At 43.2% G+C, this 16,824-nt stretch overlaps 1 protein-coding gene across 3 annotated transcripts in view; it reads left to right on the top strand.

Moving 5' to 3' along the window:
• Positions 1-16,824, top strand: part of ntrk3b (neurotrophic tyrosine kinase, receptor, type 3b) — a 205,423-nt gene that overhangs the window by 155,653 nt on the left and 32,946 nt on the right. For all 3 annotated transcript variants that reach the window (XM_020055416.2, XM_020055417.3, XM_020055418.3), the window contains one exon: positions 787-975. In XM_020055416.2, the coding sequence (XP_019910975.2) occupies positions 787-975 (189 nt within the window). The remainder of the gene's footprint in view (positions 1-786; positions 976-16,824) is intronic.

Below are 16,824 nucleotides of genomic sequence, written 5' to 3' on the forward strand. Positions count from 1 at the left end.
TTGTTGACACACAGTTGTTCACTTGATATCTGGTTTGTGTGTCGCGCGTGTGTTGCTCGTGTGTGCACATGTGTCTGTAAGACTGAGGTTGTCTCTGAGTCATTGACAATGTGGTTTCTGGCACCGGTAATTCCTGTCAGGAAATTAACAAGCATCTGTTTGGATGAGAGAGTTGAAAACAAAACTACTCTTCCCAATCCCCTGCCGAATGTATAACCAGATCAGGAACTCATACTGTTTCCCACAGATCACACTGACCCACAAAGATCAAACATTGATAAACTTCCATATCTGTTTGGTGCAATTACAGATTACAAAAACCACATGGTGAATCAATATTCATTTCTTCATGTTGCCTTGTGACCTTTTGCACATCATTATAACACTGTACAAAGCCAATATTATAGCATTTGAATTGCACTTATCCTTTTGAAAAGTTTGTGTGTCTTTAGGTTTAGTTCATTGTTGAATTTCTGTTTGTTCGCTTTGTTTTTCAAATTTTACACTTGCTTTGGCAATTTAAACTAATTTGTCCCACACCAATAGTTTAAAATGACATTTTATTTTAAATATAATTATTAAATCTTTGTTCAAGTTGACCTGAGAAAAACCTTTGATTATGCTGTTAAGATAGAAATAAGAAATTCAATGTTTCAGTTAGTCCTGATTAGGGTAGTTACCGAGACGTAACCGTTTTGGCCTCTGGATAATCGTGTAGCTCTTTATGACAACTGATGCCAGACGGGACTCACGTGTGATTAGTTCTCCGTCTCCTCTTCTCCACAGGACCAGTGGCAGTAATCAGTGGCGAGGAAGACTCCGCCAGTCCTCTTCACCACGTCAACCATGGAATCAACACACCGTGCAACCTGGACACTGGGGCCGACGCGGTGGTCATAGGAATGACCCGGATACCAGTGATGGAGAACCCGCAGTACTTCAGACATGGACACACCTGCAACAAGCCCACCACCTGTAAGAGACCACACCACGCTACAACCGGCCATTCTGCTGTTATTACTACACTATAATTACTACCACTGTTATTACTACACTATTATTACTACCCCCGTTATTACTACACTATTATTACTACCCCTGTTATTACTACACTATTATTACTACCCCTGTTATTACTACACTATTATTACTACACTATTATTACTACCCCTGTTATTACTACACTGTTATTACTACACTGTTATTACTACCACTGTTATTACTACCACTGTTATTACTACCACTGTTATTACTACCCCTGTTATTACTACACTATTATTACTACCACTGTTATTACTACCACTGTTATTACTACCACTGTTATTACTACCACTGTTATTACTACTACTATTGTTACGACTCTGTACAAGCCCACCACCTGTGAGAGTCAACACCACACTCTCCCACGCTACAACCTACTGATATTACTACACTATTATTACTACTACTACTATGATTACTACTATTCTTATTACTGCACTCTTATTACTACTAATATTATTGCTACTACTGTTGATTCTACAACTAGAATTACTACACTATAACAACTGCAACCTTATACCTCACACAACTTAACAGACGCTGTTAATCAGAGTTAGGTCATGCATTGTCACCTATCTGTTTGTCTGACTATCTCTATATCTATTGGTCGGTCTGTCTCTCAATCATACATACACACTCACACGTTTGTTTTCCTATGAATGTCGGGAACCTAACCGCTAACCCCAACACTGAGATCTAACCATGAGCCAGAAATTAATGTTTCCTTAGCTTTAAACCGAAATCTGAATCCAACACTTAAGGCCAAAATATTGCCTCTTTCAAAATGGGGATTGAAAAACTTTTGCCATTTTTCACAATGTTCTGCTTCATCCACAGTTTGGGGATATTTTAGTCCCTCTTATACAGTGCAGTAAGAAACTCACCACGACTACTGTGCATTCATGCTCTTAACGCAGGGCCTGCTACCCCACTTCCAGAAAAACTGAACTCTCGCTGGTATGATTCCACTTGCTCTGCACAGGAGCTTCTGCTAAATGTCAAAAATTTAAATGCACTTCTATCATTGTATCTCAAATTTTAAAGCCTTTTGAAACACAGGACATTCAGCTATGCGCTATTTAGGGAGTACGGTGCCCTTTATCACAGAGAACATATAAAAGAGGCTGGCTTAGCTCTCAGATTGGAATTCTTTATACAGCAAATTTCTATTTGAGGTATTAGCCTGATAATGAATGTGTCGGGGCGGTGGTGGCGGTAGGATTTTACCTTCACCGTGTCTTCATTGCGATATTGCTATATCTTAGCTGCTAATGTGTCAGCCCCCCGGGTATAGATATCTGGGTCCTGGCCAAAATTAGTGCACTGAATTGAGAACAGGGTTTAATTTGGGATGCAAGAGTTACTGTCCAGTGAGTATAGCACAGCCACGCCAAAATATATCTCTTCAGACAACACCAGCCATTTGAGAAAGAAACGGACAGACATGCAGATACCCCTGGGAATCCTGAAGGTTGGTGAAAAACACTAAGACTTAATCACTCACAATTACTTGGAATGTTCAGGAGGAGCAGCATTAACGGCTTGCCCAACAGCGGCAGCAACAAGCCAGCATCCAATGGGTTTTTATTTTCCCTTCCGGTGTTATGAGAGCAAGCACGTGTCTTGGAGTGTAGTTGGGGTAAAATACCTAATCCCATTCTTGGAGATTTAAAAAATGCTTCCACGAATCTGATGAATTGTCAGAAGGCAAATTCTAGAAGAAGCAGCGTTCATTAACACTATTAGACATATTGAAATTGTTATATAAATATATGTGTATATATATAATATGCTTAATTTCTTATTTTTGATAATGTGCACAGTGACGGTTCGTGTTTTTTCCACTAATATTAGTTTTTGCCATTCCTTAAAGGTTTCATAATGAACAATAATTACATATTAATTAAACAGGGACACGTCTGTTATCATATGTAGACTTACTGGAAAAAGTATTCACAGTAAAACTCTTTTTTTAGATGGCATCTCAAAGCTAATGTACCAAAAGTTTATGTGAGATTATTAAGTTGGACTTGGTTATAGCCTTATATGACTTGATTCCAGCCTACAGTATGTTGTGTAATGTAATGTTAATAGCGTTTTGATCTTGTTTGATATTTTATTATGTCTGCTATTTTAAAGAACAAGATGTAGCCTAGTTTAAAATAGTCCTCATTTGTTCCGATTTGTTTGTTCATTGCACATTAAGGTCACCAACCTTTTTGCGTTGACGATCAATGACTTTTCCATCGTTTATTAATTCCTTCCAAAAACGTAAATTTTTACATAAAATTGGGAACCACAATTATTTCTTTTTTTGCCTGCTAACAGCTCAGATATATTGGACATTTGCTAACAAAAAGATACAATTGAAATGATTAAAACTCACACCCATGTATACACCTGACGTTCCCAAACAAACGTGACATTCTTAATAATCGTAGTGATGTCCAGACAACCTAGTCCTTCCTCGTGATGTTTTTCAATATGGCTACCTATCCATCGCTCAACATTATTACTCCCTGAGTATAGAGGGGAACCCATTTAGCGTTCATAAATAATTAAGTGTTCTTTATGTATAATAGATCCAATGAATAGTTCATCCAGTCAGTGACTGATGTCCCTTCCATTATGTTATGCCCTGGAAAGGAGATCGGTATGGAGGTAGAAGAAGCATACATCCTAAATGGTCCCCTATGCCCTATATGGTATACAAAGTGCACTCATTTGACCAGGTTTAGCACGGAGAGACAATATAGCGGACAAAATATAAATTGTAGGTTAAGTAGTGGAGTAACTAGCAGTTTACCAAGGGAGTTAAGAGTTTATTTTACCATAATCCTCTACCTTTTGTAATTGTCGACCGCCATTCATTTTCAGAGAAATTAGTTTGAATGGATCGGTAGAAGATTTGTGTATAAATTTGTCCTGTAGGACTGTCAATATCAAATGTTATCTTTGTTCTTCGTGAAATCTGATTTTATTTTTATCCTAGCATTAGGAAAAATATAATTGTATGTTTAAGTAATGAAACAGGACATTATGAAATCCAATGCAATTTTTACATAATTAAATCAAGTGTAATTTTTAACATTAAGTAATCAAAATGGCTGCTGATCATTTCCGCCAATACTGTACCGTATCAGCTCATGCTTCGTGTGTGCTTTAGGAGGTTGTGGACTAAATGAAGACATGGGCCAGGCTTGCAGGCGTCCTCTCATTGGCTTTGTTCCTGTTTGACAAATCACTTCACTCCTTTGCCCTGGGGGACGCCTTGGGCTCCACTCCCAGCCATGGGCTCTGTCCTTCTGCCTGCCCTGGTCCCTGGCTCCCCCTGCCAGTTCATCCCTCTATCCATCCATTTCTCTATCCCTTTATAACCCCAGTCTTCCTCCAACCGTCCACCCCTCCCTACATCCCTCCGTCCTCCACCCTTTTATCTCTCCATCCTTTCGTCCCTCTACCCCTTTATACAGCCTCCAACCCAACCCTGCTCCTGGAGCGCCACGGTCCTCGTGGTTTTCACTCCAAACCTTAATTTAGCCCACCTGATTCTGATAGTTGGACAGGATGTCTACCTGTGTTCCACCCCTGTTCCATCCATCCAGTCTTCCAGCTTTCCCCGGTTATGAGCTGCCTTGTTTTTCTTTTGGCGCCCCGTTTACCTGTCAGTTGGGTGTAATCCGGGGGCAGGCTGTGTGTGTTCTGTTGGGTTTGGCACAACAGAGATACTGCCTGTACGCCGCCAGAGAAAGCCTGTGTCACACTGCCGGCAGGTTAATCTGCCTAACACCAGGGTTCACAGGGAAATCGATATATTACAAGTGTTCATCCTCCGTTCACTAGAACTTGGTCCTGCGCAGCGGTCTTTAGTGTATCGGGTAGTTTACAATGCAGCCTGACCTCGAAGGTTTCTTAGTAAACAACCTGAATAACCGCCGAAGGCCGCAAACTCCAGACTGACTGACAGGTAGGAGTAAAGTGATCTTTTGTGTCTCACTGTGCTGAGAAGGTCGGATCTTTCTGACTGGGAGGATCCTTGATGTTTCACTGTTCTGAGAAGGCCAGATCTTTCTGACTTCCAACACAGTAATTACTGTCTCCTACAGTCTCTGTCCATTAAACCTTATAAATATAGAAGTTGTTTGCTATCCGGCGTTTCCACACTACAGACCATAATTATCCATCCTGTCATTCTGCTGCACCGCCGGGTCACAACATACGGTTTAATTATTGATGTTTCAATCTATAATTTATTCATTCGTTTACTTGAAAGCTTCTTATCCGAGAACAGTGTGCTGCCGGGGGGTTCCGCTGAAGGCCTGGGGACCGTGCAGCTCCCCCTTCTCCTGGCACTTCCTAGTGCCCTACTTTTGACCAAACCCGGCTGGGAAACCCTACGGGGCCGGGGACAAAGCTGGTGCACTACACTGGGAATAGGGAGCCATTTTGGATGCAGCCCTGTTTGGCCAGTTTTGCCTCTCACACACGTCGGCCTAACTGCATGTAACATGTCACTGGTGTTCATGTCACACATGACACCACTTCCTCAGGGAGTGTGTGTGTGTGTGTGTGTGACAGGCCATTTCCAAAGCCCCAGGCCAGCTGAATGTCCCTTTGGCTGTGCTATCTAGAATTCAAATCCCCTGGCCAAGGTCTCCGGCCTGTCTCCACGCAGCCCGCTTCATTCCACTGCCCGGTGCCGTCCGCTGCATACAGAACCGCCTGAGTGGTGCCGTAAGCGGGCAGACCGCCGCATGTGTCAGCAATGACATGGATGATATTGACCGGAACTCAGAAGCCCCCAGGGGACTCACCTTGAAGTCCGCTATGCGCTTAATTCACAAAGCGGCGTGGACAATAGAAAGGTGGCCGTGCCTTCGTTTGTTAACCTCGGGAATTAATTTGCAAATAATGCGAAGGCTGTGCTCCAGTCTCGGATATCAGAAGGCAGTGAGTAATTATTGCTGGTGGACGGGATGTGACAAATGTGTAATTAAAATGGTGGTGATAAAAAAAAGTAGTTAGAGAGACAGAGGCATTAGGTACACTATCGTTCAAAAGTATGGGGTCATGTTTATTTTTTTTTCTTGTTTTCCATGAATGCATATATGAAATTAATTTGAATAGAAAATATAAAGTGAATAGGAAAAATACAGTGAGGGAAAAAATTATTTGATCCGTGCTGATTTTGTACATTTGCCCACTGACAAAGGAATGATCAGTCTATAATTTTAATGGTATGTTTATTTGGAGAAACAGAATAACAAAAATCCAGAAAAATATATGTCAAACATTTTATGAATTGATTTGCATTTTAATGAGTGAATTAAGTATTTGACCCATCTAAATCAGAAATATTTTTCAGATTTTTCTAATTGAAAATAGCAGCGAAGAAATGAATAGTGGCACCTCTGTGGGCAGGCCCTGGCTGTGTCCCCCAGGCACATAGAGATGCCTAGAGGCCCCCAGCCAAGATCTGATAGTTAGAAATAATGATTTTTTTATTTAAATAATTGTGTCCTTCAAACTTTGCTTTCATTGAAGAATCCTCCATTTGCAGCAATTACAGCCTTGCAGAATATTTGGAATTCTAGTTGTCAATTTGTTGTGGTAATCTGAAGAGATTTCACACCATGATTCCTAAAGCACCTCCCACAAGTTGGATTAGCTTGATGGGCACTTATTACGTACATACTATATTTGAGGAGATATTTGCTTGACTAGTGAAATAATCTGCTAATGGAACCAGATAAATTACTTGATATTCAAGGCAGATTTTCTAAAAACCAAGTGGTATTATCTAATACAACTCTAGCTTGTTAATAAAATATTACCTTATTTTAAGGATGGTTAGATTTTTACCTGAAAACAAGACAACAAAACATAAGACCTATCTTTTTTTGCAGTGAAGCTGCTCCCACAACAGCTCAACAGGGTTGAAATCCGGTCACTGTGCTGACCACTCCATTACAGACAGAATACCAGCTGACTGCTTCTTCCCTAAATAGTGCTGTGCTTTGGGTCATTGTCCTGTTGTAGGAGGAAATTGGCTCCAATCAAGCATTGTCCACAGGGTATGGCATCCTTCGTCAAGATCCCTTTTACGCTGTACAAATCTCCACCCTGACCATCCCCAAAACACCCCCAGACCATCATACCATGTTTGACAGATGGTGTCAAGCACTCCTCCAAGCATCTTTTCATTTGGTCTGTGTCTCATTAATGTTCTTCTTTGTGATCAGAATGCTGATTGGCTGATTTGATTTGTCTGTCCATAAAACCTTTTTCCAATCGTCATCTGTCCAGTGTCTGTTTTCATTTGTACATCTTAATCCTTTTTTTTTTTATTGGCCAGTCTGAGATAATGCTTTTTCTTTGCGACTCAGCCTAGAAAGCCAGCATCCCAGAGTTGCCTCTTCACTGTTGATGTTGAGACTGGTGTTGTGGGTACTATTTAATCTGCCATTTGAGGACCTGTGTATTTCTCAAACTAGAAACTCCAATCTATTTGTCCTCTTGCTTAGTTGTGCACAGGGGCCTCCCGCTTCTCTTCCTGTTCTGGTTAGAACCTGTTTGCACTGTTCTGTGAAATGAGTAGTACATAGCTTTGTATGAGACCTTCAGTTTCTTGGCAATTTCTTGAATGCAATAGCCTTAATTTCTCAAAAATGTTTGGCCTTTTGAAGCCTGTATTCAAACCCCCAACTGCTGATGCTCCAGATACTTAACAAGCTTAAAGAAGACCAGTTTTATTGGTTCTTTCATCAGCACAACAGTTTTCAGATGTGCTAACATAATTACAAAAGAGTTCTGTAATGATCAATTAGCCTTTTAAAATGATAAACTTGAATTAGCAAACACAACATGCTATTGGAACACAGGACTGATGGTTGCTGATATTGGGCCTCTGTACGTCTATGTAGATATTCCATTAAAAAAAATCTGTATTCCATTTCTAACTACAGCAGTCATTTCCAGCATTAACAATGTATACACCATATTTAAACACACAAAAAATGCTTTTCTTTCAAAAACAGGGACATTTCTAAGTGACCCCAAACTTTTGAATGGTAGCGTAGATAAGGATCTGTCATTAGGGCCAATGTATTGTCCTTTGTTTTTCTTCTTTATCTGGCAAATGCTGCTCCATTTATCTCAGATTGGGGCTTTTTGCTGCCACTGGAACAGAGCTGATTTAACAAAACATCCTAATAATTTACCGCCTGCTGTTTACAATGTTCTGTCTGTCCTTTCACTCCACCAGCGTGCAAAAATACAGCACTAATTCAACACTTTTGTGTGAAACAGGCTAAATGTGAAAAACCCATATTTAAAATGTTATGTGATTTAATCTCTCTGTATAGCGGTCTCTCTATCCTCATATCTATTTATTTTTCTTTATCTCTCCATCTACCTCCCTCTATCTTTCCCGTAATTTCTATCTCCCTTATCAATGTTCATTTTAAATTTAAAGGGCTTTATTAGCAAGGTAAAAAAAAAATCTACATTGCCAAAGCACACAGGTATGGGTGTGAAATGATCTAGATTGTGAATCTAGATTTTGAAGATTAGCGGGTGTAGTCCCATTTCAGCTCTGCAGGCATTTGTTTTGTTTTTTTGATGTAGAACTTTGAGAATACAGCTGCAAAGGTCTCAACAGGGTGTTCATCCCATTTAATTATGTAATTGTTGGGTGAGAGGACATCAGACCTCACAGCCATAAAGGGCAGTGGGCTCTTTGACTGATTGGAGGATTTTAAGATAGATTGTAATTAGAAAGTCGCATGTTGTTTTTTGATTAGATTCAACTTTATTGTCATTGAACAAGTACAAGTACAGTACCACAAAATGCAGCTTGAATCTAGCCAGAAGTGCAAATGCACAGGTTTGTGTATATGTATGTACAAGTGGAATGTATGGTGATGCAATGCAAATGCAATTTTAAACGTAGTATAAGTATAACGTACAGTGGATATAAAAAGTCTACACACCCCATTTAAAACAAAGATAAATCATCTCAGACATTTTCCACTTTTAATGTGACCTATAATGTGAACAATTCAAATGAAAAACATACTGAAATCTTTGAGTGGGAAAAATGAAAAATATAAACCTTGCAATAACCTGGTTGCCTAAGTGTGCACACCCTCTTATAACTGGGAATGTGGCTGTGTTCATAATTAACCAATCACATTCAAACTCATGTTAAATAGAAGTCATTACACACCTGCCATCATTTGAAGAGACTCCGATTAATCACAAATGAAGTTCAGCTGTTCTAGTAGGATTTTCCTGACATTTTCTCAGTTGCATCTCAGAGCAAAAGACATGGTCTGCAGAGAGCTTCCAAAGCATCAGAGGGATCTCATTGTGGAAAGATATCAGTCTTAGGGAGTTTTTCCTAGCCACTGAAATCCAACACTACTATTGTTTGCTCCTTGGGGTTTACGGCCGGGTGTCTCTGTAAAGCACTTTGTGACAACTGCTGTTGTAAAAAAGGGCTTTATAAATACATTTGATTGATTGATTGACCAAGAACTGAACGCCCCTCCAAAATTGATGAAAAGACGAGAAGAAAATTGGTCAGAGAGGCTTCCAAGAGGCTTACAGCAACATTAAAGGAACTGCAGGAATTTCTGGCAAGTACTGGCTGTGTTCTACATGTGACAACAATCTCCTGTATTCTTCATATGAATGGGCTATGGGGTAGGGTGGCAAGGCGGAAGCTTTTTTGTACAAAGAAATACATCCAAGTCTGGCTGAAGCCTCCCAAAAACACGTGGGAAAATGTGTTATGGTCTGATGGAACCAAGGTTGAACCTTTTGGCCATAATTCCAAAAGGTATGTTTGGTGCAAAAACAACACTGCACATCACCCAAAGAACACCATACCCACAGTGAAGCATGGTAGTGGCAGCCTCATGCTTTGGGGCTGTTTTTCTTCAGCTGTAACCGGGGCTTTGGTCATGATGGAGGGAAATATGAACAGTTCCAAATACCAGGCAATTTTGGCACAAAACCTTCAGGTGTCCGTTAAAAATTGAAGAGGGAGTACACATTTCAGCACGACAACAACCCAAAGCACACATCCAAATGCACAAAAGCATGGCTTCACCTGAAGAAGATTAACTTATTGGCACAGCCAGAGCCCAGACCTGAAACCAATCGAACATCTGTGGGGTTATCTGAAGACAGCTGTGCACAGGAGATGTCCTCGCATCTGACAGATTTGGAGCGCTTTTGCCAAGAAGAGTGGGCAAATATTGCCACGTCAAGATGTGCCATGCTAATAGACTCCTTCCCAAAAAGACTGAGTGCTGTAATAAAATCAAAAGTTGCTTCAACAAAGTATTAGTTTAAGGATGTGCACAGTTATGCAACCAGGTTATTGTGAGTTTTCAGTTGGTTTTTCAGTTGGTTTTTCAATTGAATTGTTTAAAAAGTTCTGACATGATTTGTCTTTGCCATTTTGATGCCCCTTTTCTGGTTGGCAAAAGTGTCCAAATATAATTTGTGTTTGAGGTCCTGCTGTTTGCACCTTTTTTGGAAATGTTTTATATATAGACAGAAGCACCAGATAATCGAACTGTTACAGTATGTCCTGGCATGGCAGGCATCTGTCATGTCAGTCATCTTCTTCCGCTTATCCGTGGGCCGGGTCGCGGGGGCAGCAGTCTAAGCAGGGATGCCCAGACTTCCCTCTCCCCAGACACTTCCTCCAGCTCTTCCGGGGGGACACCGAGGCGTTCCCAGGCCAGCCGGGAGACATAGTCCCTCCAGCGTGTCCTAGGTCTTCCCCGGGGTCTCCTCCCGGTGGGACGGGACCGGAACACCTTCCCAGGAAGGCGTTCCGGAGGCATCCGAAAAAGATGCCCAAGCCACCTCAGCTGACCCCTCTCGATGTGGAGGAGCAGCGGCTCTACTCTGAGCTCCTCCCGGGTGACCGAGCTTCTCACCCTATCTCTAAGGGATCGCCCGGCCACCCTGCGGAGAAAGCTCATTTCGGCCGCCTGTATCCGGGATCTTGTCCTTTCGGTCATGACCCAAAGCTCATGACCATAGGTGAGAGTAGGAACGTAGATTGACTGGTAAATCGAGAGCTTCGCCTTGCGGCTCAGCTTTTTCTTCACCACGACAGACCGATACATCGACTGCATTACTGCAGAAGCTGCACCGATCCGTCTGTCAATCTCCCGTTCCATCCTTCCCTCACTCGTGAACAAGACCCCTAGATACTTAAACTCCTCCACTTGAGGCAGGCACTCTCCACCAACCTGAAGTGGGCAAGCCACCCTTTTCCGACTGAGGACCATGGCCTCGGATTTGGAGGTACTGATTTTCATCCCCACCGCTTCACACTCGGCTGCAAACCGTCCCAGCGCATGCTGAAGGTCCTGGTTAGAAAGGGCCAACACGACAACATCATCTGCAAAGAGCAGAGACGAAATTGTGTGGTCCCCAAACCTGACACCCTCCGGCCCCTGGCTGCGCCTAGAAATTCTGTCCATAAAAATTACGAACAGAAACCGGTTGACAAAGGGCAGCCCTGCCGGAGTCCAACATGCACTGGGAACAAGTCTGACTTACTGCCAGGCAATGCGGACCAAGCTCCTGCTTCGGTTGTACAGGGACCTGACAGCCCTTAGCAAAGGACCCAGGACCCCATATTCCCCAAGCACCCTCCACAAGATGCCGCGAGGGACACAGTCGAATGCCTTCTCCAAATCCACAAAACACATGTGGATTGGTTGGGCAAACTCCCATGAACCCTCCAACACCCTGTAGAGGGTATAGAGCTGGTCCAGTGTTTCCACGGCCCGGACGAAAACCACACTGTTCCTCCTGAATCCGAGGTTCTACTATCGGCCGTATTCTCCTCTCCAGAACCCTGGCATAGACTTTCCCGGGGAGGCTGAGAAGTGTGATCCCCCTATAGTTGGAACACACCCTCCGGTCCCCCTTTTTAAAAAGAGGGACCACCACCCCGGTCTGCCATCCCAGAGGCACTGTCCCCGACCGCCACGCGATGTTGCACAGGCGTGTCAACCAAGACAGCCCCACAACATCCAGAGACTTGAGGTACTCAGGGCGGATCTCATCCACCCCCGGTGCCTTGCCACCGAGGAGTTTCTTGACCACCTCAGTGACTTCAGCCCGGGTGATGGACGAGTCCACCTCTGATACCTCATCCTCTGCTTCCTCAATGGAAGAAGTGACAGCGGGATTGAGGAGATCCTCGAAGTACTCCTTCCACCGCCCGACGACATCCTCAGTTGAGGTCAACAGCTGCCCACCTCTACTGTAAACAGCGTTGGTAGGGCACTGTTTCCCTCTCCTGAGGCGCCGGATGGTTTGCCAGAATCTCTTCGAGGCCAGCCGATAGTCCTTCTCCATGGCCTCACCGAACTCCTCCCAGGCCCGAGTTTTTGCCTCCACAACCACCCGGGCTGCAGCCCGCTTGGCCTGTCGGTACCCGTCAGCTGCGTCAGGAGTCCCACAAGCCAACCAGGCCTGATAGGATTCCTTCTTCAGCTTGACGGCATCCCTTACTTCCGGTGTCCACCACCGGGTTCGGGGATTGCCGCCTCGACAGGCACCGGAGACCTTACGGCCACAGCTCCGAGCGGCCGCTTCGACAATGGCGGTGGAGAACATGGTCCACTCGGACTCAATATCTCCAGCCTCCCTCGGGATCCAGTCGAAGCTCTGCCGGAGGTGGGAGTTGAAGATCTCTCTGACAGGAGACTCGGCCAGACATTCCCAGCAGACCCTTACAGTACGCTTGGGCCTGCCGAGTCTGTCCAGCTTCTTCCCCCGCCATCGGATCCAACTCACCACCAGGTGGTGATCAGTTGACAGCTCCGCCCCTCTCTTCACCCGAGTGTCCAAGACATACGACCGCAGGTCAGATGAGACGACAACAAAGTCGATCATCGACCTGCGGCCTAGGGTGTCCTGGTGCCAAGTGCACTGATGGACACCCTTATGCTTGAACATGGTGTTCGTTATGGACAAACTGTGACTAGCACAGAAGTCCAATAACTGAACACCACTCGGGTTCAGATCAGGGGGGCCGTTCCTCCCAATCACGCCCCTCCAGGTGTCACTGTCGTTGCCCACGTGGGCGTTGAAGTCCCCCAGTAGAACAATAGAGTCCCCAGTCGGAGCACTTTCCAGCACCCCTCCCAGAGACTCCAAGAAGGTCGGGTACTCTGCACTGCCGTTCGGCCCGTAGGCACAAACAACAGTGAGAGACCTATCCCCGACCGTAGGCGCAGGGAAACGACCCTCTCGTTCACCGGGGTAAACTCCAACACATGGCGGCAGAGCTGGGGAGCTATAAGCAAACCCACACCAGCCCGCCGCCTCTCACCATGGGCAACTCCAGAGTGGTGAAGAGTCCATCCTCTCTCAAGGAGTGTGGTTCCAGAGCCCAAGCCGTGCGTAGAGGTGATCCCGACTACCTCTAATCGGAACCTCTCAACCTCACGCACTAACTCAGGCTCCTTCCCCGCCAGCGAGGTGACATTCCACGTCCCTAGAGCTAGTTTCCGTGTCCAGAGATCGGGTTGTCTAGGCCCCTGCCTTCGACTGCCGCCCGATCCTCTTCGCACCGGCCCCTTATGGTCCCTCCTGTGGGTGGTGAGCCCACGGGAGGGCTGGCAGGCATCTACTAGACATATTTCTTCAGAGTTCAGTAGGGGATTCTGGGTGCTGCAGACTTTTCCTGGTACCAATTTGATCAAGTTATGTTTGTGAGACAACAAAATAATCATGCCAATTAAAAATGATCTTGATCTTAGGAAGATTATAAAAAAAAATGCTAAAGCATTGAAAGGTTTCCCAGGGCACATACATGCTTCACAGTAGAGATTGTAAATTGGAAAGAGTTTATAACGAACAACACCACCTAATTAGTAACTGGAGAAGATGGGCGTTGATCAGGGAGATGACCAAGAACCTAATTGCAACTCTAACAGAGCTCCAGAGTTTCACTGCAGAGTTTAAAGAACCAGCCAGAAAGACCACCATTTCTGCAGCACTCCATCAGACCTGATGGGCGTCCACAGTCAAAGGTGTATGAAATGCCACTTGGAGTTTTCCAAACAGCACTTAATGAACTCTAAAAGCATTAGGCATAAACACCAAGCATTATATCTAGCAAAACAAAGTACTTATCATCCGGCAAACACAATCTCTACTGTGAAGCATGGTGGTGGTAGCATCACGCCATGGTGATGCTGGAGAGCGACTCAAAGACTGGGGTGGGAAAAATACAGAGGTCCTTGAAGAATCCAGATCACGGACCTCAGACTGGCTCTAAGATTTAACACCTCAAAGCACACAGCCAAAATAAACCTGGAGTGACTGATACTTTCCAACAGCATGTTTATACCAGTTCCTGACTAGTTCAATGTTTCATTTGTTAAGCGTTTTCAAATGAGCCCAGAAGTGATTTGATTAATAAATGTTTAAGTCACACTGAGCAGTTTCCTGACATGTTTATTTTTCCTTGGTGTAGCATATCTCTTTAGTGATATATCCTAGCATATCTCTGTAGTGTTTTTTCTTTAGAATATCTCTATAGTGTTTTATCCTTAGTGTATCTCTTTAGTGGTTTATCCTTAGTGTATCTCTGTAGTATTTTATCTTTTGTGTACCTCTGTAGTGTTTTATCGTTTGTGTATCTTTGTAGCAGTGTTGAACAAAAATTGTGAAATATTCAAAAATATTTGTTAAATACCTATTTTTTGATGAGGCAATAAATTACTAAAAAGATTCAGAAAAGACAACAACTAAACAAAAACTATTACTCCTTTTAGTTGACAAAGACCCAACACAAAATTATCTTTGTGATGAAAGTTTGGTATAACTACCATAACTACCAATTATTGGATAGGAGGATTTGGGAAAGAGAGCATCTCATTGTTTTTTTTGTTCAATCAAAAACCTGAATGGGCATTATCAGATTTTTTCTTTCTAATTCCAATGTTCCAATGCTCTTATTGGTGGAAAAGAATTGTCATGGCCAGGTCATTCCAAAGATACAGTGGGGTGAACATGTATTTAATACACTGCCGATTTTGCAGGTTTTCCCACTTACAAAGCATGTAGAAGTCTGTAATTTTTATCATAGGTACTCTTCAACTGTGAGTGACAGAATCTAAAACAAAAATCCAAAAAATCACATTGTATCACTTTTAAGTAATTAATTTGCATTTTATTGCATGACATAAGTATTTGATACATCAGAAAAGCAGAACTTACTATTTGGTACAGAAACCTTTGTTTGCAATTACAGAGTCATACGTTTCCTGTAGTTCTTGACTAGGTTTGCACACACTGCAGCAGGGATTTCGTTCTTGACCGGGTTTGCACACAGCTGTTGCTGGGCAATACAGACTTTCAGCTCCCTCCAAAGATTTTCTATTGGGTTCAGGTCTGGAGATTGGCTAGGCCACTCCAGTACCTTGAGATGCTTCTTACGGAGCCACTCCTTAGATGCCCTGGCTGTGTGTTTCGGGTCGTTGTCATGCTGGAAGACCCAGCCACGACCCATCGTCAATGCTCTTACTGAGGGAAGAAGGTTGTTGGCTAAGATCTCGCGATAAATGGCCCCATACATCCTCCCCTCAATACGGTGCAGTCGTCCTGTCCCCTTTGCAGAAAAGCATCCCCAAAGAATGATGTTTCCATGTCCATGCTTCACGGTTGGGATGGTGTTCATGGGGTTGTACTCAACCTTCTTCTTCCTCCAAACACGGCGAGTGGATTTTAGACCAAAAAGCTAAATGTTTTGGTCTTGAGTGCGCTGCAGGATTTTAATCCATGACGGCGTAGTGGGTTACTAATGGTTTTCTTTGAGGATGTGGTCCCAGCTCTCTTCAGGTAATTGACCAGGTCCTGCCGTGTAGTTCTGGGCTGATCCCTCACCTTCCTCATGAGATCTTGCATGGAGCCCCAGACCGAGGGAGATTGACCGTCATCTTGAACTTCTTCCATTTTCTAATAATTGCACCAACAGAAAAACTAACAGGTCTCTGAGAGCCGGAATTCTTACTGGTTGGTAGGTGATCAAATACTTATGTCATGCAATAAAATGCTAATTAATTATTGTTTTAGATTCCGTCTCTCACAGTTGAAGTGTACCTATGGTAAAAATGACAGACCTCTACATGCTTTGTAAGTGGGAAAACCTGCATAATCGTCTGTGTATCAAATACTTGTTCTCCCCACTGTACCTTGAGAGCTCCTTTGATCGCATGTTGTGGGATCTCAGCAATAGCTTCCAAATGCGAATGCCAAACGTGGAATCAACTCTAGAAATTATGAAGGAATAGCCATGAAACAGCTTTTGAGTCAGTTATCAAATTACTTTTGGTCCCTTGAAAAAGAAAGGGTGACATATTAAAGAGCTATAATTCCTATACCCTTCCACAAGTGTGGATGTGAAACTTCGGTCAACAGCCAAAACAACAAAACTTGTGTTAGTGTCCAATTATTCGCGGAGCTAACTGCAAGTTTGTGTACATGGAGGTCAGTGATATGTTTAGTATAGTTTAATGAGACAATACTTTCATTGGACTAAAATGTGACATAAGGACATTTTGTTGACTAAAATGTCTGTTTTCATCCTTTTGACAATAACTGTTTATTTAAATGATAAAATGTGACTAAAACCTCCTGATGTTTTATAGTATTTTAGTCTAGTGTTATAATATTATATTAAAAAGGGTGCAAAATTAACACTGCTCTGTAGTGTTTTCTCCTTATTGTATCTCT

This window comes from Esox lucius, chromosome 17 (assembly GCF_011004845.1).
Source record: "Esox lucius isolate fEsoLuc1 chromosome 17, fEsoLuc1.pri, whole genome shotgun sequence".
NCBI classification, from domain to species: Eukaryota; Metazoa; Chordata; class Actinopteri; order Esociformes; family Esocidae; genus Esox; species Esox lucius.